Source organism: Salvelinus sp. IW2-2015, linkage group LG28 (genome assembly GCF_002910315.2).
Source record: "Salvelinus sp. IW2-2015 linkage group LG28, ASM291031v2, whole genome shotgun sequence".
NCBI classification, from domain to species: domain Eukaryota; kingdom Metazoa; phylum Chordata; class Actinopteri; order Salmoniformes; family Salmonidae; genus Salvelinus; species Salvelinus sp. IW2-2015.
This window is the reverse complement of record NC_036868.1, coordinates 24750331-24777190: the sequence shown is the minus strand read 5'-3', so window position 1 is coordinate 24777190 and position 26860 is coordinate 24750331. Positions and strand designations below refer to the sequence as shown.

The 26860-nt window shown below is 42.5% G+C and overlaps 1 protein-coding gene across 3 annotated transcripts; it reads left to right on the top strand.

Annotated features, from left to right (window-relative positions):
* Nucleotides 1-452: 452 nt before the first annotated feature.
* On the top strand, nucleotides 453-26860 carry LOC111954039 (mitochondrial basic amino acids transporter). 3 transcript variants are annotated; one of them, XM_023973537.2, is made up of 5 exons: nucleotides 453-1034; nucleotides 9478-9521; nucleotides 10194-10277; nucleotides 11001-11208; nucleotides 18147-26860. In XM_023973537.2, the coding sequence occupies exons 1-5, from the start codon at nucleotides 1007-1009 to the stop codon at nucleotides 18713-18715; spliced, it is 933 nt and encodes a 310-aa protein (XP_023829305.1). In that variant the 5' UTR covers nucleotides 453-1006; the 3' UTR covers nucleotides 18716-26860. The 3 variants fall into 3 exon arrangements, with proteins under 3 accessions (XP_023829305.1, XP_070291918.1, XP_023829306.2); XM_070435817.1 differs by lacking the exons at nucleotides 453-1034; nucleotides 9478-9521 and adding an exon at nucleotides 9686-9837; XM_023973538.2 differs by lacking the exons at nucleotides 453-1034; nucleotides 9478-9521; nucleotides 10194-10277; nucleotides 11001-11208 and adding an exon at nucleotides 16357-16518 and having other exon boundaries at nucleotides 18161-26860.

Sequence of the window (26860 nt, the reverse complement as noted above, 5' to 3'; positions counted from 1 at the left end):
GCAATACGTTCCTCCAAGAGTCGTTCGCAATCTAGTCCGGTTCGGGCAACAACTAGACCTCGTTCAAAATGTATCAAGAAGTAATCTTATTTGTATGTCATGCAATCAACAAATGTATATTGTCTCAGTCACAAATGACAGCTCCAATAAGCCTTCCATGGTGAGTAAAGGCTCGTAGAATCATGTCTCACGAGTTTAAAGTTCATCGTTCGCTGGTACATGTAGGGCGTCCTCCATGCCCTGGTCATTACTGACTTAAATGAGTCGAAAAGATCCGAGTCAGTAAAAAGAGCCTAACTTCCCATTACTAGTATTTTCGTGCACAACCAATACGCTTTTGTGGTAAAATCGAAAAAGACGAATCGCGGCTTCGGGACTAATATGATTGGATACGATGTTTACCCGAAGTACGGGTGTATTCATTACGGAAACCGTTTACCATTGAATAACCAAACGGAAGCAAACATATAAAAACTAGAATATCTATTGGACAAAAGCAGGTATGTCCCGCCCCGTTTTTTCCCGCTTGCTTCCGCCAAAGAAACGCGTTGCAACATAATCGGTGTATTTAAAATGTCCAAGGTGGTACACACCTTCAATGACAATGCCACCTGTCAAAAACGTTTGTCAGACAGGCCGAGTATATGGCAGAGAGCGGACGGTAAAAATAATCTAGCTAGGACAGCTCATTGAAGTCGTGTAGCTAGCTAACTCTATTCTAACGGCCGCAGATATCTCAACACATATATATTAGCTAGCAAGTTTATATCACATTTGCCTAGCTAGGACTAGACATAATCTTGACTTTAGCCAGCTAACGTTACAGTATAGCTAGCTAGGTGGTACGCGACGTAACTAGCTACTAGCTTCACTAGTTAGCTGGCTTCCCGGCCTAGCTGTGCAATTTACGTGTTGCATCAAGCTGTGTCGGTGTCAAAAGTAGCTAATAATAGTTACTTGACAGATCACTGCACCCTGAATCGCAAACTTGTGCTTAAGACTGGTGATGGACTTTCTTGCTGGCTGCATTGGAGGTAAGTCTGATTTGAAACACACAGTTTTCTAGCTAACTACTAGTACTGCAGCCAATGTTGGAAGGCTAGCTAACACATCCCGTGTCTGTCTGGTTAGTGGTTAAATTCGCCGATTAAACTCAACCCCATGATCGAGTTTAGTCGGCAAGTGATGTCTGTAGCCATACCCACACACGCTAGGCTCTGCGTCACAAGCTGTCGCCTTACTGTAACTATGTCATCTAGCCATCGTCACACCTACCAATCACACACATGTACTTGGTCTAAAACCGAAAGTGCTATTTGAGAAATGAATTCTTACATCCTGTAGCTTAGACAATGTTGACATTGACATTGTGAAACTCTCGACTTGTTCACCTCACCCGGCTTACTAGCATTGTATGATGCAATCCGATTCCGCGATATCAACCACACTTTTGTTCTTGGCGAAAGTCGGCACACAAGCCTAGGAACATTCTCCAAATTCTATCTCGCAATGGAAAACACGTGACATCATTATAGCTGTCTGGAACTATTCAGACAATGCATTGAAAACAATCACTCCGTGTCTTATTGTAACATCACCAGTGCGTGACTTGCACTGAAATAGGCGTCAGTACTCATTTTGGATGCTGGTACAGTTTATATTTAGGTGCAGGAGCGCCACAATACTTTTGAGCGAGTACTATTCTATAAGAGAAACAAGAGCTCAAGCAGTATAACATTTTAGGTACACAGCTCCGGTGAGCTCCTTCCCAAGTCAATCACTGCATAACTGAAATAGCTAACAATATCAATGTAAAACCTAAAGATACTGTACCCTCTCCTGCTTGCCATTTTCTGTTCAGCTATTACATTCCACTCCTGTCATTTGATGTTGAATGTTAGCTAAAAAGAATGTAGGCTACAGTTAGTCTGGGTACCAGTCTGTGAATAGTTGGTAGACATGACAATTGTTGTAATGTAGATATATTTGGAAGTCAGGTTGGTGCAAGTCATGTTGAGTCTGCTATCTGGTGTCAGAACAAAGTAGCTCCTTATGCTATGTCAGAAAAGCGGCGTATGTGGGGTTATGGGTATTTCATAGTTAGCCCTTATTTGGTTATCTGATTCTAGTCGTCTTCAATGTAGCCTTGGTAATATTCTTTTAAATGAGATTAGTTTCTAGGTGGTCAGATCATAAAGTAAGTGGATGGCCCTGCTCTCCAGGAAGACCACGTGTATGTTGTTGAAAGCAAAAAGTATATTTCTTCCCTGGTGAAAGGATTTATGATGAATGATACGTCTGTGGTTTCAGTTACTGCTCCATCAACAGACAAAACTAATAGATCTACTGTGAAAAGGAGAGGCATCCGCACACACCCCTTCACAGACCAATCACACTTTCCCTCCCACTGTCACGGATCTGCTGTGGAGTGGCTTGGTGTACTTGTAAACCCGTAAGGGAGGGACCCGCATGCTCAACGTGAGTGGAATGGCAGGAAAAGCCTGACTCGACTCAGAGGGCAACTTTAGTATTATATGAAAGTGTTGGCCTATCAGGCCGACTATTTAGAGCTGAGCCATAAGCATACATGGGGTGTAAACTAACCTTCATGTTGGCACCAAATGTTCCATAACAATACCGTTCTAATTGGAATTACGACTGGAACTGTTGGTGCCAACATGGCACCCTCCAAAAATGATGCCAAGCCTCTGAGCATTTGTCAATCAGTTCCACTGACATCTCCCACCATTTCCAGGAAACTCTTTGCAGTAGACCTTCAAAGCAATCAAAGGTGACTGTAGGCAGGACTCTGCAGTGTGACCGTTTTACCTGCATATGCGCCTAAATATTTCGCTGTGCAACCTGGATTTTTTATTTATTTAGTAGCACCAGCACACCTAGAAAAATATTTTGCTGTGCTCCTAAATTTCTTTGTGTGCGCCTACATTTTTCAACTTAGGCGCACACATGCTCCTTGTAAAGAAAGGTCAGCGTAGAGCCCTGATAGGGAAATGAATAACTTACTTTGTTACCTTGTACCACGAAGACACAGTCCTTTGCATAATACTGTACCACTGCAAATTCTAAGTAGAAACAAAAAGTGAAAGAAATAGCTAAACTTGCAAACTGCCCAGGTACTGGTAGTTTGTTCCACTGTAGCTACTGTGGTATTAATACCTAAGCTATTACAAAATATTACCATAATTGTCCCTTCCCTGCCTGTTCACAAAGACACAAATCATGGTTGTAGTTTCGCTGAGGTCGGGGTGTTGACTTGTGATCCCCTTGTAACCAACACATGCCTACTGCTGTTTTTTAACTGGCTTACAGAAGTGGCCTGGCTCTTATTGGCTGGCTGGGCCCAGGCCTCCCACTGTTACACAGCAGGTGCTGCTTAGTTAGCATGAGCCTAGCTGTTCTAGCCAGTCCAGAGAGGCACAGACCGACCACAGACCGATGGCCAGTAACCAGAGCTCTGAAAACTGTTTGGGTTGTGGCTTTCTCATGGGGCCATGCTGGTCCACAAGACATTTCATTTCAGAATGTTATTGTTTAGGAACGGTTGGTGCCAATATGGAGGATAGTCTGCCAAACTCTGTAGGCCTATATCAAGGCCTATAGCAGGGCAGTTGCTGTCAGGGCCCAGGGCTGAGGTTTCACTCTAGTCAGAGCCAGGGGAGGAGAGGGCTTGTATTAGGTAAGGTTACACCAAAATACCAGAGTCAGTAGTGAGAGGTCTCAAACTGGCATCGGAACAAGGGTAGGATTGGGTACTCCTAAACACCTGTTATGTAGGCTAACTTGTAGAGCAGTCATCCGGACTATTCCTGAAGAATCACGCTCTCTCCCCAGTGGCCTTGCCAGGTATTAGTCAGCACTTTCTAGATCCATATAGCGTCACTGTCTCAGACCTGGGTTCACATCCTACCATACCTTTGTCTGTACATTATTCCTTGAAGCTATTTTATCGCCCCCAGAAACGTCCTTTTACTCTCTGTTCTAGACGTTCTAGACGACCAATTCTCATAGCTTTTAGCCGTACCCTTATCCTACTCCTCCTCTGTTCCTCTGGTGATGTAGAGGTGAATCCAGGCCCTGCAGTACCTAGCTCCACTCCTATTCCCCAGGCGCTCTCTTTTGATGACTTCTGTAACCGTAATAGCCTTGGTTTCATGCATGTTAACATTAGAAGCCTCCTCCCTAAGTTTGTTTTGTTCACTGCTTTAGCACACACTGCCAACCCGGATGTTTAGCCGTGTCTGAATCCTGGCTTAGAAAGACCACAAAAATTCTGACATTTTCATCCCCAACTACAAGATTTTCAGACAAGATAGAACGGCCAAAGGGGGCGGTGTTGCAATCTACTGCAAAGATTGCCTGCAGAGTTCTGTTTTACTATCCAGGTCTGTTCCCAAACAATTTGAACTTCTACTTTTAAAAATCCACTCTCTAAAAAACAGTCTCTCACCGTTGCCGCCTGCTATGACCACCCTCTGCCCCCAGCTGTGCTCTGGACACAATATGTGAACTGATTGCCCCCCATCTATCTTCAGAGCTCGTGCTGCTAGGCGACCTAAATTGGAACATGCTTAACACCCCAGCCATCCTACAATCTAAGCTTGATGCCCTCAATCTCACACAAATTATCAATGAACCTACCAGGTACCACCCCAATTCCGTAAACACGGGTACCCTCATAGATATCATCCTACCAACTTGCCCTCCAAATACACCTCTGCTGTTTTCAACCAAGATCTCAGTGATCACTGCCTCATTGCCTGCATCCGTAATGGGTCAGCGGTCAAACGACCTCCACTCATCACTGTCAAACGCTCCCTGAAACACTTCAGCGAGCAGGCCTTTCTAATCGACCTGGCCGAGGTATCCTGGAAGGATATTGATCTCATCCCGTCAGTAGAGGATGCCTGGATATTTTTTTTAAATGCCTTCCTCACCATCTTGAATAAGCATGCCCCATTCAAGAAATTTAGAACCAGGAACAGATATAGCCCTTGGTTTCTCCTGACCTGACTGCCCTTAACCAACAGAAAAACATCCTATGGCGTTCTGCATTAGCATCGAACAGCCCCGTGATATGCAACTTTTCAGGGAAGCTAGAAACCAAATATACACAGGCAGTTAGAAAAGCCAAGGCTAGCTTTTCAAGCAGAAATTTGCTTCCTGCAACATAAATTCAAAAAAGTTCTGGGACACTGTAAAGTCCATGGAGAATAAGAACACCTCCTCCCAGCTTCCAACTGCACTGAAGATAGGAAACACTGTCACCACCGACAAATCCACTATAATTGAGAATTTCAATAAGCATTTTTCTACGGCTGGCCATGCTTTCCACCTGGCTACCCTACCCCGGTCAACAGCACTGCCCTCCCCTCTGCTACTCGCCCAAGCCTTCCCCATTTCTCTTTCTCCCAAATACAGTCAGCTGATGTTCTGAAAGAGCTGCAAAATCTGGACCCTTACAAATCAGCCGGGCTAGATAAATCTGGACCCTTTCTTTCTATCTGCTGAAATTGTTGCCACCCCTATTACTAGCCTTTCAACCTCTCTTTCGTGTCGTCTGAGATTCCCAAAGATTGGAAAGCAGCTGCGGTTATCCCCCTCTTCAAAGGGGGGGACACTCTTGACCCTAACAGCTACAGACCTATATCTATCCTACCCTGCCTTTCTAAGGTCTTCGAAAGCCAAGTCAACAAACAGATTACCGACCATTTCGAATCCCACCATACCTTCTTCGCTATGCAATCTGGTTTCAGAGCTGGTCATGGGTGCACCTCAGCCACGCTCAAGGTCATAAATGATATCTTAACCGCCATCGATAGGAAACAGTACTGTGCAGCCGTATTCATTGACCTGGCCAAGGCTTTTGATCTGTCAATCACCACATCCTCATCGGCAGACTCGACAGCCTTGGTTTCTCTAATGATTGCCTCGCCTGGTTCACCAACTACTTCTCTGATCGAGTTCAGTGTGTCAAATCGGAGGGTCTGTTGTCCGGGCCTCTGGCAGTCTCTATGGGGGTGCCACAGGGTTCAATTCTTGGACCGACTCTCTTCTCTGTATACATCAATGATGTCGCTCTTGCTGCTGGTGATTCTCTGATCCACCTCTACGCAGACGACACTATTCTGTATACTTCTGGCCCTTCTTTGGACACTGTGTTAACAACCCTCCAGGCGAGCTTCAATGCCGTACAACTTTCCTTCCGTGGCCTCCAATTGCTCTTAAATACAAGTAAAACTAAATGCATGCTCTTCAACCGATCGCTGCCTGCACCTGCCCGCCTGTCCAACATCACTACTCTGGACGGCTCTGACTTAGAATATGTGGACAACTACAAATCCTAGATGTCTGGTTAGACTGTAAACTCTCCTTCCAGACTCACATCAAACATCTCCAATCCAAAGTTAAATCTAGAATTAGCTTCCTATTCCGCAACAAAGCATCCTTCACTCATGCTGCCAAACATACCCTTGTAAAACGCATCCTACCAATCCTCGACTTCGGTGATGTCATTTACAAAATCGCCTCCAAAACCCTACTCAATAAATTGGATGCAGTCTATCACAGTGCCATCCGTTTTGTCACCAAAGCCCCATATACTACCCACCACTGCGACCTGTACACTCTCGTTGGCTGGCCCTTGCTTCATACTCATCGCCAAACCCACTGGCTCCAGGTCATCTACAAGACCGCTAGGTAAAGTCCCCCCTTATCTCAGCTCGCTGGTCACCATAGCACACCTACCTGTAGCACGCGCACAGCAGCGTACAGTGGGGTAGAACAAGTATTTGATACACTGACGATTTTGCAGGTTTTCCTACTTACAAAGCATGTAGAGGTCTGTATTTTTTATCATAGGTACACTTCAACTGTGAGAGAAGGAATCTAAAACAAAAATCCAGAAAATCACATTGTATGATTTTTAAGTAATTAATTTGCATTTTATTGCATGACATAAGTATTTGATACATCAGAAAAGCAGAACTTAATATTTGGTACAGAAACCTTAGTTTGCAATTACAGAGATCATACGTTTCCTGTAGTTCTTGACCAGGTTTGCACACACTGCAGCAGGGATTTTGGCCCACTCCTCCATACAGACCTTCTCCAGATCCTTCAGGTTTCGGGGCTGTGCTGGGCAATACGGACTTTCGGCTCCCTCCAAAGATTTTCTATTGGGTTCAGGTCTGGAGACTGGCAAGGCCACTCCAGGACTTGAGATGCTTCTTACGGAGCCACTCCTTAGTTGCCCTGGCTGTGTGTTTCGAGTCGTTGTCATGCTGGAAGACCCAGCCGACCCATATTCAATGCTTTTACTGAGGGAAGGAGGTTGTTGGTCAAGATCTCGCGATACATGGCCCCATCCATCCTCCCCTCAATACGGTGCAGTCGTCCTGTCCCCTTTGCAGAAAAGCATCCCCAAAGAATGATGTTTCCACCTCCATGCTTCACGGTTGGGATGGTGTTTCTTGGGGTTGTACTCATCCTTCTTCTTCCTCCAAACACGGCGAGTGGAGTTTAGACCAAAAAGCTCTATTTTTGTCTCATCAGACCACATGACTTCTCCCATTCCTCCTCTGGATCATCCAGATGGTCATTGGAAACTTCAGACGGGCCTGGACGCTGGCTTGGCAGGGGGACCTTGCGTGCGCTGCAGGATTTTAATCCATGACGGCGTAGTGTGTTACTAATGGTTTTCTTTGAGACTGTGGTCCCAGCTCTCTTCAGGTCATTGACCAGGTCCTGCGTGTAGTTCTGGGCTGATCCCTCACATTCCTCATGATCATTGATGCCCCACGAGGTGAGATCTTGCATGGAGCCCCAGACCGAGGTGATTGACCGTCATCTTGAACTTCTTCCATTTTCTAATAATTGTGCCAACAGTTGTTGCCTTCTCACCAAGCTGCTTGCCTATTGTCCTGTAGCCCATCCCAGCCTTTACAGGTCTACAATTTATCCCTGATGTCCTTACACAGCTCCTGGTCTTGACCATTGTGGAGAGGTTGGAGTCTGTTTGAGTGTGTGGACAGGTGTCTTTTATACAGGTAACGAGTTCAAACAGGTGCAGTTAATACAGGTAATGAGTGGAGAACAGGAGGGCTTCTTAAAGAAAAACGAACAGGTCTGTGAGAGACGGAATTCTTTCTGGTTGGTAGGTGATCAAATACTTATGTCATGCAATAAAATGCAAATTAATTACTTAAAAATCATACAATGTGATTTACTGGATTTTTGTTTTAGATTCCGTCTCTCACAGTTGAAGTGTACCTATGATAAAAATGACAGACCTCTACATGCTTTGTAAGTAGGAAAACCTGCAAAATCGGCAGTGTATCAAATACTTGTTCTCCCCACTGTATATCTCTCTGGTCACCCCAAAACCAATTCTTCCTTTGGCCGCCTCTCCTTCCAGTTCTCTGCTGCCAATGACTGGAAACGAACTACAAAAATCTCTGAAACTGGAAACACTTATCTCCCTCACTAGCTTTAAGCACCAGCTGTCAGAGCAGCTCATAGATTACTGCACCTGTACATAGCCCATCTATAATTTAGCCCAAACAACTACCTCTTTACCTACTGTATTTATTTATTTATTTTGCTCCTTTGCACCCCATTATTTCTATCTCTACTTTACACTTTCTTCCACTGCAAACCAACCATTCCAGTGTTGTTGTTTTTTTACTTGCTATATTGTATTTACTTCGCCACCATGACCTTTTTTATATTTTTATTTATATATATATTTTCTATATTTTGTTTGCCTTCACCTCCCTTATCTCACCTCACTTGCTCACATTGTATATAGACTTATTTTTCACTGTATTATTGACTGTATGTTTGTTTTACTCCATGTGTAACTATGTGTTGTTGTATGTGTCGAACTGCTTTGCTTTATCTTGGCCAGGTCGCAATTGTAAATGAGAACGTGTTCTCAATTTGCCTACCTGGTTAAATAAAGGTGAAATAAAAATAAAATAAATAAAAGATACTATTTGAATTCATTTCAAATACTTTACTGGTGCCTAATTTAGCCTGTCTGGCTTAATTGACCAATATAATCGTCTCAACTGCTAATCCTGCCCATCATCTGGCTTTGTTTACGGTTGCAGGTTGTTGTTGATGGCGACAGGGTTTACATTTCCTTCTCAGAAGAATTGCAGCTTGTAGTTTGGCAGTCTGATGTGACATCCTCTATGTGAGGTGATAGCCAACATTAAGGGTATATGTTTCCAATCTCTGAACTTGTGATCTGAATAGCGTACACGGCTATTTATTTGGTTTCTGTAAGGCATGTACAAATCTGTAGTTTAGATTTATCCCCCCTACCAGAATACAACTTCTCAAACTGTCTGAATAATCCAGTGTAACAAATCCAGTGCAGTAGACCAATTTTTACTTGAAACAATCTGATCTCAGCTATCCTGTCTATAATGGCTCTCTCATTCTTCTCTTCAGGTGCTGCCGGAGTCTTAGTAGGACACCCTTTTGACACGGTTAAGGTGCGTTTAGTTTTTCTTGTTTTTTTCCCCCCTTCTATGCAAATAAAGCTTGCAAGTCACAAAGTTCAATAGAGTTGCTGCTTATCTCAGACCAACCACGAAAGCAGCAATACGGTATGGTTAGGGTAAAGGGGTGATCTCGACACTATAACAGATGCTATTTGTATGTATGTTGCTGATTTTTGTACACATCCTTAGCTTACATAGGCTTAATAATTGTGGGAGATTTTCTTGTTACCTGTAACAGGGACTTTCTTCATTTCACAGAAAAAGTCTTACAGTGTTAGTAGATACTACTTCACAACAGTACACTGTAGTAAGTACAGCAAAGGTCAAACTATCCACCTGTCTGTCTCACTTTGACTGTCTTGGTTTTGTTGAACCACAACAAGAATAGGACCCTTTCCCATCCCCTATCAACATATAGCCTCTAGTAACTCTTTGATGTCTGACTTAATGTGGTTCACCAAGTTGTGTCAGAAAAAACATGTGTGTACACTTCATTGCAGTACATATATTTGTGTGTAATGGCATCATACTCCGTATTCCCTCCCTTTTTGTTCCTATGATTTGATAGCGTTGTCAGAAAGTGTTTGTTGGTTCAGGAGGGATGCTGATTGGCCATCCAGGTTCTATTTTTACCTTTGACACAAACCTGTGTTTGTATTGCAGGTGAGACTACAGGTCCAAAATGTGGACAAGCCTCTTTACCGCGGGACCTACCACTGTTTCCAGTCCATCGTACGGCAGGAGTCAGTAAGTCCTACATACATCTTTATCATTTAGTGGAAACTGTCTCCGATTTTTATATTTCAACAGGTGATTATCACCCATGTCAAGTTATTTGGTAGATTGTAACCCTATAGGCTACAGTTTTGTTTGACACATAGGCCACTCTCTTATCAGCACAAGCACATTGAGGTATGCTCTGCTTGAGTTATTCAGAGGTTATGGCTCATTGGGTCTCTTGGCCTAAAGATGTTTTGGCATTTGTTGTGGTGTTATTGAGAGCAGTGTGTCCTGGGGGCTGATCCTGAACCTGTCTGTCAGATGAACCGGTCTGGTCTTGTGACTGAATGGGATGCCATTGCTATGGGCCAGCTGAAATACTCACAGGGCTGGAATAGGGTGGAATAGAAGGGGCCCTGGTAAGGGTATTGGGGAATAAGTACTTTGGTTTGTTTTCTCTTATAGATGGCTTATAAACGGTGTAAAGAAAATAATTTAAAAAAACATTATCTGCTTCAATATTGTGGGTTCTATCAATGTAATTGTCTACATCAGTTCGAATCCCATATTTGATTTATTTAGAATTATGTGCCTCCCTTTAAATACACAAGAGTCCATAGCCTTGAACACAGTCTCTTTCTAATGTCTCCACTTTTACTTTTCTTTCTCTACCTGCCCCATCTCGCCATCCTTCACCCTCCATCTCCCCTTCCCTTTCGCCTTCCCACCCCTTTCCTCCTCCCTACCCAGATGTTTGGGCTGTACAAAGGCATCGGCTCCCCCATGATGGGCTTAACCTTTGTCAATGCCATAGTGTTTGGAGTGCAGGGCAACACCATGCGTTACCTGGGCCATGACACCCCTATGAACCAGTTCCTGGCTGGAGCCGCAGCTGGGGCAATACAGTGTGTCATCTGCTGCCCCATGGAGTTGGCCAAGACACGCATGCAGATGCAAGGTAGGGATTACCAAAATAATGGGCTTTTACATAGAAAGAGTGGCGACAACTACCATTCTCTCCAACTGCTTAAAGGTCCAATGCAGCTGTTTTGATCTCAATATCAAATCATTTCTGGGTAACAATGAAAGTACCTTACTGTGATTGTTTTAAATGAAAATGGTCAAAAATAAACAAAAATAGCTTCTTAGCTAAGAGCAATTTCTCAAGCAAGCATTTAGCTAGGACTTTCTGGGAGTGGAGTGGAGAGAACTGAAAACTAGCTGTTATTGGCAGAGATGTTTGGAACTCTTTCTTATTGGCCAATACTCCATCCCACCAAAACAGGCAGACATTTCAGGCAGTCTTTTCAAATGACTCTTACATTAAAAAGGCATTATCATTTTCTAAATTTCACAGTATTATTCCAACCTCATAGTGTGGAAATATATATAAAATACATGAAAATCATTTATCGATATCAATATGAGTGAGGTACAGTGCATTCAGAAAGTATTCAGACCCCTTGACTTTTTCCACATGTTGTTACATTACAGCCTTATTCTAAAATTGATTCAATTTTATTTTTTCCCTCATTCTACACACAATACCCCATAATGACAAAGCAAAAAGTAGGTTTTGTAAAAAAAAAAAGCAAATTTCTTCTTTGACCCTACAAGCTTTATTTGGGTAGTTTCTCCCAGGACTCTCCAGAGATGTTCAATCGGGTTCAAGTCAGGGTTCTGGCTGGGCCACTCAAGGACATTCAGAGACTGGTCCCGTAGCCACTCCTGCGTTGTCTTGGCTGTGTCTTTAGGGTCATTGTCCTGTTAGAAAGTGTACATTCGGCCCAGTTTGAGGTCTTAACCTGCTCCAGAGCGCTTTTCATCGAGGATCTCTCTGTACTTTGCGGCGTTCATCTTTCCCTCGATCCGGACTAGTCTCCCAGTCCCTGCCGCTGAAAAAACATCCCCACAGCATGATGCTGCCACCACCATGCTTCACCGTAGGGATGGTGCCAGGTTTCCTCCAGACGTGACTCTTGGCATTCAGGCCATAGAGTTCAATCTTGGTTTCATCAGACCAGAGAGTCATTTAGGTACCTTTTGGCAAACTCCAAGCGGGCTGTCATGTGCCTTTTTACTGAGGCGTGGCATCTGTCTGGCCATTCTACCATAAAGGCCTGATTGGTGGAGTGCTGCAGAGATGGTTGTCCTTCTGGAAGGTTCTCCCATCTCCACAGAGGAACTCTGTAGCGCCGTCAGAGTGACCAGCGGGTTCTTGGTTACCTCCCTGACCAAGACCCTCCTCCCCCGATTGATCAGTTTGGCCGGATGACCAGCTCTAGGAAGTGTCTTGGTGGTTCCAAAATTCTTCCATTTAAGAATAATGGAGGCCACTGTGTTTATTTACCGGCGAGATGTCTGGGATCACCTCCTGGCTGTCCACCTATCCCGTGGACGTGATTAAGTCTAGCCTCCAGGTGGGCGTAGTCTAGCAGTACAACAGCATCGCTGAGGAGGGAGGGGCACAGAGTGTTCACGCAAGGACTCACCTCCACCCTGCTCAGGGCGTATCCCATCAATGCTGCCACTTTCACAACAATCATGCTGGTGCTGCTGTATGCACAGGAGGTGGAAGAAGGCCCCAAGGACTGTGAGCCGGGGCCCCCCGTCACAGCTCACTACACACAGCTACAGCAGCAGGCCCAAGCCTCCAGCCTGTGACCTGAGTCTGGAGGTGTTACTCCCACCTGAGCTGCTCTACTGTGGGGTGGGGGAGGTAGTGGTCCCATAGTGGTCCAATGCCCTTTGAATCTCTGAGTATGGAAACCCATAGGCTCCCGATTCCTGATCTATAGATACGCAGTGTGAGACTATAAATCTAATTTACTCTGGGCGGGTTTATTTCCTGCCTAATGACGTTAGTATTTTAACTGAAATGGAGATGTCGAAGCACTGATATATTTGAAAGATGAGATCAAGAAACAAAATGGAATTTAATGAGAGACAGAGGTTGAACCCCGAACGTGATCTGCCCCTTCTCTGTCGGACCTTTTTGTATTTCTTCCAGAAACCAAAAGAGTTAAGGTTATGTCACTGGAACTAACTGGTACAGCCACAAGCCTACTAACTAGCACGGTATGATTTGATTATGCAGTTTATTCTCATATAGCTCTGTCCTCCTTGCACAGTTACTATTCAGTAGTCTACTTTGGCCTGTAAGGAGATTTATATGTACTGTCGAGTAGTAGTTGAACTAAAGCACTTCTCATGTCTAAACTGAAACACAACATATACTGTACCTGAGCGATATCTGAATGCTGAAGGAAAGCCCAGAATGTGATGTTTTGTGTTTGAACGCAAGTGTTAATCACTGTTAGAGTTGGCAATAATGTCATGTGTTTTTTTGTTTTTGTTTTACTGAATAATGTGAAGTTTGGTGTTTTACTTGTGTGTGTGTGAGCTTAATTTTACTTTACTCTATAAATATCGCAAATGCTGGAGTGAGGATTTTTGTTTGTGTAATGTTAGCTTCATGCATGTTTGCTCAGTATCCGAATGTTGTTATTATTATTATTATTATTAGTTGAGCCTGAATCCTACTATCGTTGCTGTTAACTAATCTAGTTGTTCTCTTGGACTGATAAGCCATTGGCTCTCCTCATCCTGTGTTCTTTAGTGTATCTGTTACTGTTAACTCCTGGCCATTAGAGGGTTTGTAAATGGGTGTTTATGTCTATTTTTTACTGGTTTGTGAGCAACTGAGTAGTATTTCCACATTTTGGCAGATCTCTCTCCTATATGTATGATGGGAACATTTGTAAGTTCTTGTATGAGGGTATTCATATAGTAGGCTATATACAGTACCTGTCACGAGTTTGGACACCAACTCATTCAAGGGTTTTTATTTATTTTTACTATTTTCTACATTGTAGAATAATAGTTGTCTTCGCTATGAAATAACACATGGAATCATGTAGTAATCAAAATGTTATTTTAGATTCTTCAAAGTAGCCACCCTTTGCCTTGATGATAGCTTTGCACACTCTTTGCATTCTCTCAACCAGCTTCATGAGGTAGTCACCTGGAATGCATTTCAATTAACAGGTGTGCCTTTGTTAAAAGTACATTTGTGGAATTTCTTTCCTTTTTAATGCATTTGAGCCAATCCGTTGTGTTGTGACAAGGTACGGGTGGTATACAGAAGATAGCCCTATTTGGACCAAGTCCATATTATGGCAAGAACAGCTCAAATAAGCAAAGAGAAACGACAGTCCATTACTTTAAGACATGAAGGTCAGTCAATCCGGATAATTCAGAGAACTTTGAAAGTTTCTTCAAGTGCAGTGCAAAAACCATCGAGTGCTATGGGTAAACTGGCTCTCATCAGGACCGCCACAGGAGAAGAAGACCCAGAGTTACTTCTGCTGCAGAGGATTAGTTCATTTATTTGCACCTCAGATTGCAGGCCAAATAAATGCTTCACAGAGTTCAAACAACAGACACATCTTAACATCAACTGTTTCGAGGCGACTGTGTGAATCAGCCCTTTATGGTCGATTTGCTGCAAAGAAACAACTACTAAAGAACACCAATAATAAGAAGAGACTTGCTTGGGCCAAGAAACGCGAGCAATGGACATTAGACCGGTGGAAATCTGTGCTTTGGTCTGACGAGTCCAAATTGAGATTTTTGGTTCCAACCGCCGTGTCTTTGTGAGACGCAGAGTAGGTGAACGGATGCTCTCCGCATGTGTGGTTCCCACCATGAAGCATGGAGGAGGAGGTATGATGGTCTGGGGGTGCTTTGCTGGTGACACTGGTTTATTTGGGAGTCAAGGCTCACTTAACCAGCATGGCTACCACAGCATTCTGCAGCGATACGCCATCCCATCTGGTTTGCGCTTAGTCCCACTATAATTTGTTTTTCGACAGGACATGCATGGAAACCTGGTTTATGACATAATGGAATGCTCTAAAACTCCCACTATGACATAATGGCGTTAGCCGCATCTCTCTGGCCACTACAACATAATGACATTCCCCGCACCTCTCTGATTCATTTGGGTTAAATGCGGAAGACACATTTTGGTTGAATGTATTGTTGTGCAGCTGACTACATATTCCCTTTCCCTAAAACGGCCGCAATGACATAATGACATTCTCTTAAAGAGCCACTATGACATCATAATGACTGTCTCTAACATACCGGTATCCACTATGACATTGGACTGAATTGTTGAATGTAACAATATTCTGGTTGGTTAGGGGTTGTTTGCTGCTTAGATAAAACAGCCACAACCCTTGTAAAGCTGCTGTCCTGCAGTCTCCTGAATTGTGGTTGTGGAGTAATGGGGGAAAGAAATATTGAGTGGAATTCAGTATGCCAATCAGACTTTCCAGTGCTAAATGTTCATTTCAACCTCTTTTATATACTGTCTCATGTCATGTGTTTATGTAACCATAATGTTTTATTGTATTAATTTTAATATTCTCATACTCCTTCAGTCCTAGACCCAACTGAGGCTAAAGTTAACTAGCAATTGCAAATAATTTGGACTCTAGCTTTGTGGCAAGATGCAATATGTACCAGGTATGTCAGATAATCTGATAGAGCATTTAAAAAAGGGAAGGAACATTTTTCAATATCAATTAGTTTTGGTGTCCTCAATGTTTGAGTCTCTCTTGTGGGTTTAGGTTTGCTGTTACAAAGATGAGCTTGAAAAATAGAAAAGTCAAAAGATGGAGACACTGATATTTTTGTAACAAACTAATGGTTGATAGACGTGGTAGCCCCACCTCCTTTACTTTGAACTGTAGCATTGATTTCATTTTGAACAGGTATAAAACCAAGGCTGGCGATTTACTGCCACTTGCAGTTCTGGAATGTTTGCTCACGAGTATAATTCATTGTCTTATCCCTTTTGATGACCTGGATGGACTCGTGGTCCTTCCTTAACCCATAGGAAGTCTTACCAAGTCGACTACTTCAGTGGCGAAAGTCGTCAATGGCGCTGTCCATGCTAAAACTGGCTTTTGGGCACTAGAGTCCTCTACCTCTATATCAGTGCCACCATGATGCGACTGCTTGGCAACTCCTCAACCTTACTACTACCTGGACAATGAGACAGCTGTTTGGGCAGTACAAAAGCATCGGCTCTCCCATGATGGGCCGAACCTTCATCAACGCCATTGTGTTTGGATTGCGTATATTGGCATTCCATGACACCCCTATGAACCAGTTCCTGGTCGGGGTTTCAGCCGGTGCCATCCAGTGTGTCATCTGCTACCCCGTGGAGCTGGCCAAGATACACTCATGCAGATACAAGGTAGAGTATCACCTGAATAAAGTGCTTTACTGGCCCAGATACGCATACAGATGCAAGGTATCACCAACAGAGCTTTTACGTACTATGAAAAAAGACTACTACCATGCTCTCTGACAGCTAAAAACAGTCTGAAGAAGAAAATGGTCATCCATTGTGCACATTTTGTATGGCTAGGGTGAAACCAGGTCATCACCTAAGGTACCACTCTGGGCAGATGGAGGCTAAAGATGGAGAGAAGGAGTTCTGGAAGACATTTGGAGGAGCTGTAAGAAGAGGCCTCTGAATGTTCACACTGCTGGTGAATGTGGTCTTCTAACCATACCAGATGGGCAGAGGAAGGGAGATGCTGTCTCGGTATCATAATCATCTGCGTCTTTTGCTACACGATCTTTCTTAAACTAAAGGGTAAAGAAGAGAGCAAGAGCGTGACGGCGAGCTGAGCCAGTGTGCGTCGCGCGCTACACTGCTTCCTGACTTTTTATACTGAACAAACACTGCATTTAAACAGGCAGCCCAATTGTGATTTTTCTTTCTTTCATTTTTTCAAAAGATCAGAATTGGTGTGCCTGTGAAATTGAAAGTGTCATATTGTAACGGCTTTCGTACTCTTCGTCTGAGGAGGAGTATGAAATATCGGATCAATGTGCAGCGTGGTACGTATCCATAATATATTTTAATCGAATGAATACAAAAAGAACAAGAGAATCAAAATGAAAACCGAAACAGTCCCGAATGGTGAAAACACAAACGGAAACAACCACCCACAACACACAATGGAAAACAGGCTACCTAAATATGGCTCCCAATCAGAGACAACAATAAACAGCTGCCTCTGATTGGGAACCACACCAGGCCAAACGCATAGAAAACAAACAACCTAGTAAAAAGAACAGACTGCCCACCCCAACTCACGCCCTGACCAACCTAACACAAAGACATAAAAAATAAACTAAGGTCAGAACGTGACACATATGACCTGAGGTTGACATTTGCTTGTTGTCTAAGTTCAGAGTGTTCTTTATTTTGGCATGTTGGAACCACATTTGACCCTTTTAAAATTAGTGGGAGATGGTGGAGTGTGGCTGGAGTTTTAATCGCGGTTGATCGCTTCAAAACTGTTCGAAGGTAGAGAATGGATAGCACTGAGGGGGGTTTCCATAGGAGGCGGCATCATTTGATTATAAAAGGGAGGATGATAAATGATTCCTTCTTTTTTTGGATGCTGAAGATCGGCTAGACTTGTTGGTCACTGAATGGGTTAAAGAGTATGAAAACGATGTAAGCCATATGCCGTGGCTGTCTCAGTCACCAGATCTCAACCCAATTGAACACATATGGGAGATTCTGGAGGGGTGCCTGAGAATGTTTTCCACCACCATCAACAAAACTCCAAATGATGGAATTTAGCATCCCTCCAATTGAGTTCCAGAAACTTGTAGAATCTATGCCCAGTTGGATTGAATCAGTTCTCGCTCATGCTGGCCCAATGCTCTATTAAAACACTTTATGTTGGTGTTTCCTTTATTTTGGCAGTTACCTGTATATGTTTATGAATTCATGAACAAGTATTTGACCTGTTTTGGCAACCTTCACGTATTAAAACTTTATTTTTCTACTGTGTTACTAAGGCACTGGGGAGAAGAAGTCCAAGAGGAAGCTGTACAAGAATTCCCTGGACTGTCTAGCACATATCTACAAGCGGGAGGGGCTGCGGGGCGTGAACCGCGGCATGGTCACCACATTGATCCGAGAGACCCCCTGCTTTGGAGTCTACTTCCTGACTTACGACATCCTGACCCGCTCCATTGGCTGCGAGCCCGGCGACCGTTACATGATCCCCAAGCTGCTATTTGCCGGCGGGATGTCCGGGGTCACCTGCTGGCTGTCCACCTATCCTGTGGACGTGATTAAGTCCCGCCTCCAGGCGGACGGGGTGGGCGGAGTCTACCAGTACAGCAGCATCGCTGACTGCGTGCGGAAGAGTGTGAAGAGGGAGGGGCTCATAGTGTTCACGAGAGGTCTCACCTCCACCCTGCTCAGGGCTTTTCCCGTCAACGCTGTCACATTTGCCACAGTCACTCTGGTGCTGATGTACGCACGGGGGGTGGAGGAGGGGCCCAAGGACAGTGAACCCGCGACCCCCGTCACAACTCACCACACAAAGCTACAGCAGCAGGCCCAAGCCTCCAGCCTGTGACCTGAGTCTGGAGGTGTTACACCCACCTGAGCTGCTCTACTGTGGGGTGGGGGAGGGAGGGAAAACCATAGGGCCAAATGCACTTTGAATCTGAGTATGGAAGCACATAGACTCCTGATTCAGCTGTATGTATATCTATAGATATGCAGTGTCTCCACTTGACTTGTAAATATAATTTACTCAAAACACTGATATCGTTGGAAGATGAGATAAAGAAAGAAAATTGAATGTAGTGAGACAGATGTTGAACCCAAAGCTTGATATGTCCCTAATATTTATTCCAAAAAGCACAATAGTTACGGTTATGGTTAGGTCACTGGTAATCCAATCAAATTGTATGTGTCACGTACTTTGTAGACAACAGGTGAAATGCTTACTTACAGGTCCTTTTCCCAGCAATGCAGATTTAAAGATAATATATATTTATTAAATAAAGAATAAAAATAGGGACATGGGGAATAAATACACAGTAAATAACATAAGAATAATGATTCAAAATAACATGGCAGTATACAAACGATGTGCAGGGGTACTAGATAATTGAGGTACAGTTTAAGTCGGAAGTTTACATACACCTTAGCCAAATACGTTTAAACTCAGTTTTTCACAATTCCTGACATTTTAATCCTAGTAAAAATTCCCTGTCTTAGGTCAGTTAGGATCACCACTTTATTTTAAGAATGTGAAATGTGATTTTATTTCAGCTTTTATTTCTTTCATCACATTCCCAGTGGGTCAGAAGTTTACATACACTCAATTAGTATTTGGTAGCTTTGCCTTTAAATTGTTTAACTTGGGTCAAACATTTCGGGTAGCCTTCCACAAGCTTCCCACAGTAAGTTGGGTGAATTTTGGCCCATTCCTCCTGACAGAGCTGGTGTAACTGAGTCAGGTTTGTAGGCCTCCTTGCTCGCACACGCTTTTTCAGTTCTGCCCATCATTTTTCTATAGGATTGAGGTCAGGGCTTGACTTTGTTGTCCTTAAGCCATTTTGCCACAACTTTGGAAGTATGCTTGGACTCATTGTCCATTTGGATGACCCATTTGCGACCAAGCTTTAACTTCCTGACTGATGTCTTGAGATGTTGCTTCAATATATCCACATAATTTTCCTGCCTCGTGATGCCATCTATTTTGTGAAGTGCACCAGTTCCTCCTGCAGCAAGGCACCCCCACAACATGATGCTGCCACCCCCGTGCTTCACGGTTGGGATGGTGTTCTCCGGCTTGCAAGCCTCCCCCTATTTCCTCCAAACATAATGGTGGTCATTATGGCCAAAAAGTTATATTTTTGTTTCATCAGACCAGAGGACATTTCTCCAAAAAGTACGATATTTGTCCCCATGTGCAGTTTCAAACCGTGGTCTTGTCTTTTTTATGGCGGTTTTGGACCAGTGGCTTCTTCCTTGCTGAGTGGCCTTTCAGGTTGTGTCGATATAGGACTCGTTTTACTGTGGATATAGATACTTTTGTACCTGTTTCCTCCAGCATCTTCACAAGGTCCTTTGCTGCTGTTCTGGGATTGATTTGCACTTTTCACACCCAAGTACGTTCATCTCTAAGAGACAGAACTCGTCTCCTTCCTGAGCGGTATGATAGCTGCGTGGTCCCATGGTGTTTATACTTGCGTACTATTATTTGTACAGATGAACGTGGTACCTTCAGGCGTTTGGAAATTGCTCCCAAGGATGAACCAGACTTGTGACAATTTTTTTTCTGAGGTCTTGGCTGATTTCTTTTGATTTACACATGATGTCAAGCAAAGAGGCACTGAGTTTGAAGGTAGGCCTTGAAATACATCCACAGGTAGACCTCCAGTTGACTCAAATTATGTCAAGTAGCCCATCAGAAGCTTCTAAAGCCATGGCATCATTTTCTGGAATTTTCCAAGCTGTTTAAAGGCACAGTCAACTTAGTGTATGTAAACTTCTGACCCACTGGAATTGTGATAGTGAAATAATCGGTCTGTAAACAATTGTGTGTCATGCACAAAGTAGATGTCCTAACCAACTTGCCAAAACTATAGTTTGTTAACAAGAAATTTGTGGAGTGGTTGAAAAACAAGTTTTAATGACTCAACCTAAGTGTATGTAAACTTCCGACTTCAACTGTAGCTATGTTGTGAACATATAGATAGGGGTGAAGTGACAAGGCCTCAGGATAGATAATACACAGTAGTAACAGCAGCAGCGTGTGTGTTTGTTTTTAACTACTTGTGGGGACCAGAAGTTCCCTCAATAGTAAACTAATAAAAAATTGACCAACTGGGGACATTTATTTGGTCCCCACAAGGTAAAGTGGTTGTTCCACTGGATTTCATAAGGTGAATGCACCAATTTGTAAGTCGCTCTGGATAAGAGCGTCTGCTAAATGACTTAAATGTAAATGTAAATGTAAATGTCAAATGCTATTTCTAGGGGGTTTAGCGTTAAAAATTAGCGTTAGGTTTTCAGGTTAGGGTTAGGGAGAATAGGATTTTGAATTGGACTGAATTGTGTGTCCCCACATGGTTAGTTGTACAAGACTGTGTGGCGCCCCTGTGTTGAGGGTCAGCATGGTGAATGTGGTGTTGCCTACCTTCACCACCTGGGGGAGGCCCATCAGGAAGCCCAGGATCCAGTTGCAGAGGGAAAGGGGGATATCTAGTCAGTTGTACAACTGAATGCCTTCAACTGAAATGTGTCTTCCACATTTAACCCAACCCCTCTGAATCAGAGGACGGGTTCAGTTCCAGGGACCTTAGCTTAGTGCCCTCAAAGCTCATCACTATGTTGTTGAACGCTGAGCTGTAGTTAATAAACAGCATTCTCACGTCGGTGCTCCTTTTGTCTAAGTGGGAAAGTACAGTGTGGAGTGCAATAGAGATTGTTTCATCTATGGATCTGTTTGGACAATATGCGATTTGGAGTGGGTCCAGGGTGTCTGGGATGATGGTGTTGATGTGAGCCATGACCAGCATTTCATGGCTACAGATGTGAGTACTACGGGGCGATAGTCATTTAGACATGTTACTTTGGCTTTCTTGGGCACAGGAATATGGTGGTCTGCTTGAAACATGTACACTACCGTTCAAAAGTTTGGGGTCACTTAGAAATGTCCTTGTTTTTTTTTAAAGAAAAGCAAAAAAAATGTCAATTTAATATAATGTCAAATTGACACCTCACAAGTCCTCAACTGGCAGCTTCATTAAATAGTACCCGCAAAGCACCAGTCTCAACGTCAACAGTGAAGAGGCGACTCCGGGATGCTGGCCTTCTAGGCAGAGTTCCTCTATCCAGTGTCTGTTCTTTTGCCCATCTTAATATTTTCTTTTTATTGGCCAGTCTGAGATATAGCTTTATCTTTGCATCTCTGCCTAGAAGGCCACCATCCCGGAGACGCCTCTTCACTGTTAACCTTGAGACTGGTGTTTTGCGGGTACAATTTTAATGAAACTGCCAGTTGAGAACTTGTGAGGTGTCTGTTTCTCAAACTAGACACTAATGTACTTGTCCTCTTGCGCACTTGTGCACCGGGGCCTCCCACTCCTCTTTCTATCCTGGTTAAAGCCAGTTTGCTCTGTTCTGTGAAGGGAGTAGTACACAGCGTTGTACGAGATCTTCAGTTTCTTGGCAATTTCTGTTAAGATAATTATGTTCTCAATGTTCATAAACTGAACTTCAATTAAACTACTCGGTCTGTTACCAAGAATTTGTAAGGTTCTTGTTGAAATGAAACGGACAGAGGCCAGTCTACAATAGTCAGCAGGTTTATTTACGAGAGCTCTGCCCATCCTTATGTACATTGTTTTATATACTTCTCATTTCGTCATAACTGTCCCTCCTCCTCTAAGACAATGACAATATAGTTCACAAGTCTTCTCCTTCTCATACATTGTCTGCCACCTGTTATACAATCTACTACAAGCCCAAGGTCTCTCCCCTGCCTGGGTGGGGACAGATTGTCCTGAAAGGAACACAGTAGTACAGCTTGTCTGTCGATAGCTTCTCTTATCTCATACATTGTCTCACACTTGCACCCTGCTTACATACTAAAAAGGAACAAAAAGTACTTGTTCTAATTCTGACTAAAACTACCCACATCAGATTTATAATTCTAATAAATGTCATACAGTGACAGGGTAGAATTCTGTTAGTTATAGTTCTACGTTAAATGTATACATCATTTAGTCATTATTCATAACAATTTCTCACATGGAATAGCCTTCATTTCTCAGAACAAGAATAGACCGACGAGTTGCAGAAGAATGTCCTTTTGTTTCTGGCCATTTTGAGCCTGTAATCGAACCCACAAATGCTGATGCTCCAGATACTCAACTAGTCTAAAGAAGGCCAGTTTTATTGCTTCTTTAATCAGAACAACAGTTTTCAGCTGTGCTAACATAAAGGGTTTTATAATAATCAATTGGCCTTTTTAAAAGGATAAACTTGGATTAGCTAACACAATGTGCCATTGGAACACAGGAGTGATGGTTGCTGGTAATGGGCCTCTGTACGCCTATTTAGATATTATTAAAAAATCTGCCGTTTCCAGCTACAATAGTTATTTACAACATTAACAATGTCTACACTGTATTTCTTATCAATTTGATGTTATTTTAATGGACAATAAATTAGCTTTTCTTTCAAAAACAAGGACATTTCCAGGTGACTCAACTTTTGAACGGTAGTGTAGGTGTTACGGACTGGATCAGGTAGAAAGTGTCAGTGAAGACACTTGCCAGCTGCTCAGCGGATGCTCTTGCATTATTCAGTGTTGCTTGCCTCGAAGCGAGCATAGAAGGCATTTAGCTCGTCTGGTAGGCTCGTGTCACTGGGCAGCTCGTGATTGAGTTTCTTTTTGTAATCTGTGATAGTTTGCAAGCCTTGCCACATCCGACGAATGTAAGAGCCGGTTTAGTAGGATTCGATCTTCGTTCTGTATTGACACTTTGCCTGTTTGATGGTTCATCGGAAGGCGTAGCGGGACTTCTTATAAGTGTTTGGATTAATGTCCCGCTCCTTGAAAGCAGAAGCTTTAGCTCAGTGCGGATGTTGCCTGTAATCTATGGCTTCTGGTTGGGATATGTATGTACGGTCACTGTGGGGACGATGTAGTCAATGCACTTATTAATGAAGCTGGTGACTGATGTGGTAAACTCCTCAATGCCATCAAATGAATCTCGGAACATATTCCATTCTGTGCTAGCAAAACGGTGATGTAGCATAGCATCCGCTTCATCGGACCACTTCCAGTTGAGCGTGTCGATGGTACTTCCAGTTTGAGTTTTTGCTTGTAAGCAGGAATCAGGAAGATAGAGTTATGGTCTGATTTGCCAAATGGAAGGCGAGGCAGAGCGTTGTATGCTTCTCTGTGTGTGGAGTGAAGGTGGTCTAGAGTTTTTCCCCTCTAGTTGCCAGTGGTGTAAAAATACTTTAAAGTACTAAAGTATTTTTTGGTTCTGTACTTTATTTTATATTTGACAAATTTTACTTTTACTTCACTACATTTATAAAGAAAATAATGTACTTTTCACTCATATTTTCCCTGACACCCAAAAGTACTCGTTACATTTTGAATGCTTAGCAGGACAGGAAAATGGTCTAATTTACACACTTATCAAGAGAACATCCCTGGTTATCCCTACTGCCTATTATCTGGCAGACTCACTAAGCAGAAATACTTTGTAAAATAAGAAAACCGTGCTGTCTGGTTTGCTTAATATAAGGAATTTGAAATGATTTATACTTTTAATTTTGATACTTAAGTATATTTTAGCTATTTAAACTTACTTTTGATACTAAAGTACATTTTAAAACCAAATACTTTTACTCAAGTAGTATTTTACTGGGTCACTTTCACTTGAGTCATTTTCTTAAGGTATCTTTACTTATACTCAAGTATTACAATTGGGTACTTTTTCCACCACTACTAGTTGCGTAGGTGACATGCTGGTAGAAATGAGTAAAGACTTATTTCAGTTTTCTTGCATTAAAATCAGCGGCCACTAGGAGCGCTGCCTCTGTCTGAGCATTTTCTTGTTGGCTTATGACCCTAATATAGCTTGTTGAGTGCGGTCTTATTGCCAGGATCGGTTTGTGGTGGTAAATAGCCAGCTATGAAAAATACTACAGCTTATCATGAGGCATTCTAACTCAGGCAAGCAGAACCTCGAGACTTCCTTAATTTTAGAAATTGCGCACTAGCTAGTTGGTAAAGGTCTGGTTATGCAGTTTATTCTCATATAGCTCTGTCTTCCTTGCACAGTAACTATTCAGTAGTTTACTTTGGCCTCTAAGTAGACTTGTATGTAGAGTAGTAGTTGAACTAAAGCACTTCTCATGTCTGAGCTGAAACAACATACAGTATACTGTACCTGAGCGATATCTGAATGCTGAAGGAAATAGATGTGATGATTTGTTTGAAACGTAAACGTGAATCAAAGAGTTGGCAATAATTTGATGTATCTTATTGTGTGTTGTTTTTAGATGAGATTTGTTTTGTCTTTGATGTTATACTTGTGTGTAAATGTGAGATTAATTATATTTTTGTTTTTAAAGCTTTGATTGGCAATTTTCTCTGTAAAAATCGCAAATGCTGCAGTGAGGATTTCTGTGTGTGTAGCTTCATGCATGTTTGGTCAGTATCAGATCTTTATTATTAGTTGAGCCTGAACGTTACTGCCATTTGCTGTTACCTAATCTAGTTGCTTCTTGGACTGATAACCCATTGGCTCTCCTCATCCTGTGTTCTTTAGTGTATCTGTTACTGTTAACTCCTGGCCATTAGAGGGTTTGTAATTGGGTGTTTGTCTATTTTTTTTACTGGTTTGTGAGCAACTGAGTAGTATTTCCACAGATTGGCAGATTTCTCTCCTATGTGTATGATGGGAACATTTGTATGTTCTTGAATGAGGGTATTCATATTGTAGGCTATACACATCTGTGGACCTATGATAGCCTTGATACACAATATCCATGTGTCTGTAAGGGGGGGGGGGGGAGAACACGCACATTGAATTGTCTCTAGTGTGTTGCTGCTGTAAATAACTATCACTGTCATAACCTTCTGAAACAAAAAGGATTCAGGAAAATCCAAAGTGACATTCTTTAAAAGGGCTTCTATGACATCATAATGGCATTTTCTAAAACAGCCACAATTACATCATAATCTGATTCTCTTAAACTGCCAATATGACAATGACTTACTCTAAAATAGCCACTATGACATAATAACATTCTCTAACATATCCACTATGATGTCATACTGCATTCGGAAAGTATTCAGACGCCTTCACTTTTTCCACATTTTAAGATTTTCAAAGAAGAATGGGAGAAACTCCCCAAATACAGGTGTGCCAAGTTAGTAGCATCATACCCAAGAAGACTCAACGCTGTAATCACTGCTAAAGGTGCTTCAAAAAAGTACTGAGTAAAGGGTCTGAAATAATGATGTAAATGTGATATTTCAGGGGGGGGTTATATAAATTTGCAAAAATGCCTAAACCTGTTTTTGATTTGTCATTATGGGGTATTGTGTATATATTTGATAAGAGGGGAAAAAACGATTTAATTCTTTTTAGAATAAGGCTGTAATGTAACAACATTTTGAAAGTCAAGGGGTCTGAATACATTCCGAACGCACTGTATGTACTGAATTGTTGAATGTAGCAATGTTTTCGCACAAAATGCACTCTGACTTTTACCATGGAGAATAATAAACATGTACTATAGACCTGTAACGATCAGAGCTGCAGTTTGGTTGGTTAGGGGTTATTTGCTGCTTGGATAAAACATTCACAACCCTTATAATACTGCTGTCCTGCAGTCTACTGAATTGGGATTATGGTTGTGGGGTAAKGGGGGGGGGGGGGGGGGWTATTGCTGAGTGACATTGTTTGCCAATCAGATCTGCCAGTGCTAATTGTTCCTTTTTAACCTATTTTCTGTTCATTTTAACCTCTTGTATGTTTTATTGTGCTTAATTGTATTCATTTCAATGTTCTCATACTCCTTCAGTCCTAGACACAACCGAGGCTAAAGTTAACAGACAATTACAAATCATTTAGACTCTAGCTTTGTGGGAAGATGCAATATGTACAAGTTATGTCTGATAATCTGATAGATCATTTAAAAAAGGAAAATATAAAACTATATTTTTCAATTA